This window comes from Gossypium hirsutum, chromosome A08 (genome assembly GCF_007990345.1).
Source record: "Gossypium hirsutum isolate 1008001.06 chromosome A08, Gossypium_hirsutum_v2.1, whole genome shotgun sequence".
NCBI classification, from domain to species: domain Eukaryota; kingdom Viridiplantae; phylum Streptophyta; class Magnoliopsida; order Malvales; family Malvaceae; genus Gossypium; species Gossypium hirsutum.
Genome location: NC_053431.1, coordinates 2,296,781 through 2,300,232, shown reverse-complemented (window position 1 = coordinate 2,300,232; position 3,452 = coordinate 2,296,781). Strand labels below are relative to the sequence as shown.

The following is a 3,452-nucleotide window of genomic DNA, read 5'->3' as shown; positions in this document are numbered from 1 at the left end:
AATTATTGTACTGAAAAATCACACTAAGTTCAATTCCCAAGAAAGAGAGGTAGATCACGAGGATCACTTAAGTACCAGGTCTTTCCTAGCCAGAATATCCCTATATCGTAATTTAATAGCACAATAAATCACTATAATCACACTCACAAAATATGCAAAAATAAACAATAAAGAACACTAGAATTTTAACAAGGTTCAGTAAATTTTGCCTACGTCTTCGAGCACTATCAAATATATTTCACTCCAAAAATACAAGTGAAATTTAAAAATAGGGAGAGAGAGAATAATGCCTTAAGTAGAGAATGAAAAATATGGGATAAAGAAAATGAGAAATGGTTAGGCCTATTTATAGTTGAGGTTTAGGGATCAACTTGCAAAGTCCCTATACAAGTAGGGACCAAAATTGTAATTATCCCATGCCAAATTTCAAACCAAATTTCTATGCCTTAAATGTTCTGATTTTCGGTGTCAATTTTCTGACACCTATATCTTTGACTTTTCAAAAATATGGGTAGCTGCTAATAGATAGCTCGAAAGATCAACTCAAAATCACCAAAAAGAGGGTGAATTGGCTTTTAAGAAAATTTGTGGAAGCAACGAAAGAATGTGCAACAATCAACACAACAATTTATAGTGATTCAGCCTCAATTGCCTACTCCACTACCTTAGCTTTCTACAATTAAGGATTTTCCCTAATTCACTAATTTGACAACCTTTGAAGATAAGATTTAACTGTACAATGTCCCTTAAGATTTCTAGCCAAAATCTTAAGACTGCAACTCCCTTAAAGTTTTTACTCAAACCTTAAAACTCAACCCTCTTAAAGAGGATAACAAATAGGAAACTAAAAAGTAATACTTGAAAGATTGATGTGTTTGTCAATTAAGTACAAATACAAAGAATAACACTTGAGCTGAATGAATACAATTAAAGTTCACAAGTGTTTACAAGAAGAATATGAAAGAATTAAGCACTAAGGTTGTTCTGATTAATTTTGAAGTTTGATTATCTCTCTCCTTGTTGTAGGACCTTTGGAACATGGTATTTATACCCTCTAATACATTTCTAACTATGGGGTTATTATGAAAGTTAATAGAGCCACTAGGGATGAAAACAACTAGAGCATTAAATTCACCTGCAACAAAATGTATCAATACTATTAGCATATAATGTCTGATTTAGTGACCGTTGAAATTAATTTACAACAATACCAAAGACAAAATCGATACTTGGTAAAAGGTATCGATACTTTTTGTGTAAATTGAAAATAGAATATCAATTCGGTATCGATTTTAGAATGGGTATCGATATTTTGAAAACTACCGATACTTGGCCAAAAGGTATCGATACTTTTTGGCTTGGAGCAATACTAACTTGTTTTAAAACAATTTTAACTTGATTGTAAATGTTTAACTCAATTGAAATCATTTTAACTTGATTTTATCATTTTGCCAATTTTGTTCTAACTTTAATTTTTATTCAAAAATATTTTAATTTGTTATATCAAAACAAATTATCAAATAAAGCTTAATTTAACAAATATGACAACCGAAGAAAAAGTGAATACCAAGATGAGAAAGGAATCGAATAAATTTTTCATTTTTTTTATATTATGCATGTCCATTTTATGATTCATGTTCAGGGTTCGTGGTTGTCCCTCCTAATAATGTTGCCTCCCAGATTAAAATCCACGTTCTTTCCTTGGGAGTACAATGTGTTATCACCGCACACAACCACTTATTGGTAAATTTTTTATTTATCAAACACACATTGATTTAAAAAACAAAAAGAAAATCTTAACCTAATTTTTATTTTAATTTTTTCTTGATGTCAACTTACTTAAAATAGTGAATTATAATTAAGATTATATAGAATAAAAAATCTCATTGTATAATCCGATATTAAATGCTCCTAATTAATTTAATTATTATTATGCTAAATAAAGTTTATCCAAAATTAATTTATTATTATTTTTGGTATAATTTATAATATTTTTAGTAAAGAATTATTTCCTTAAATGATATTTTAAGTACCAATTAAAGAATTAGATTTATTGCTTAAAACTAAATTCTAAATAATATTAATTTCTCACATTCAACCACTTTTTTTGCATATATAAAAAGGATATTCTACCAAATTTTCTCAAATCAAAATAATTGAAAATTCTAAGAAGATGTTTAAATTCTTCCCTCTATTTTATATTTTTGCCATTCTTCTCATAACCACCACCTCAGGTATTATTATTATTATTATTATTATTATTATTATTATTATTATTATTATTATTATTATTATGGTAAACAACACCTAGGGCAAAGTTAAAATTTTTTTTTGGGTAGAATTGTATTGTATAATTTTATGAGAGCTAAAATGTAATTTCACCATTTTAATAGCTTATATCTTTATAACTTTTTAAAGAATCAAATAAAAAATTTATCATTTTAATAGCTTATATCTTTATAACTTTTTAAAGAATCAAATAAAAAATTTATCATTTTTGGGGGTCAAAGTGTACTTTTAGCATATACTAATTTAAAATTTCATAAATTTTAAAGAGTCGATTTTTCAATTTCCAATTTTAAGGGATTGGGGCCCTGTGGCCCCCTGACTACACCTAAATTACTAAACTATTATTAAGTTTACATTTTAGTCACTTAATTTTAAAAAGGTTACAAAACAATCACTAAATTATTCAAAAGTTTTTATTTAAGTTACTTGATAGTTAAATATTTAACAGACCAATGTGGCTATTAAATTATTGTTTTCTTTTTCTTTGTAAAAATAGGCAAAGTGAATGGTGCACAATGTGAAAAGGAAATTGGAGTTTGTGATGAGAATTGCAGTTCAAAATGTGAAGCTTCAAAAAATGGGAAAGGAATATGCGAGAAACCGTCATCAAATGATATCAGAACATGCAAATGCTTGTATGAATGTGACGACAATGGCGACGAAAGTTCGTCGTGGATAAATAAAAAATGCAATGTGGGAATTGGACCATGCAGTGAGCATTGCAACGATGGTTGTTGTGACAGAAATTGTGCAATTAAATACCCAGAGAAACAACAGGGGTATGGGGTGTGCTTGAATATTGCTGGAATACCTAGTTCACGTCAATGTGTTTGCTACTATAATTGTTAGAGAGCAATGCATATTTACTATTTGTTTGCATTGACTATTTATAATGAAATAAAAAAAAATGTTAGACGAATTATTCATAATTATTTTGATTTATATTTATTTATCAAATTAAATAAATGATCATAAACGGAAATTTAAAATTTGATTATTCCATAAACTAAAATAAAAGTAAACTCAATTTATTTATTTTTACGAACGAACGATTTAAAAGTTTAAAATAATTTAATAGATTTAATTAGATCTAATCATGGGTCGGGCTATTCATTCATGCCTGAGGACTTACTCGAAAAGTAGGAGGGTTTAGACAAAAATAT

General features: G+C 27.7%; 1 protein-coding gene across 1 annotated transcript; it reads left to right on the top strand.

Annotated features, from left to right (window-relative positions):
• The first annotated feature begins 2,135 nt into the window (after positions 1-2,135).
• LOC107926214 (defensin-like protein 183) lies at positions 2,136-3,205 on the top strand. Its single transcript, XM_016857001.2, has 2 exons — positions 2,136-2,234; positions 2,786-3,205. Exons 1-2 carry the CDS (start codon positions 2,174-2,176, stop codon positions 3,136-3,138), a joined length of 414 nt encoding a protein of 137 aa, XP_016712490.1. The 5' UTR covers positions 2,136-2,173; the 3' UTR covers positions 3,139-3,205.
• The last annotated feature ends 247 nt before the right edge of the window (positions 3,206-3,452 follow it).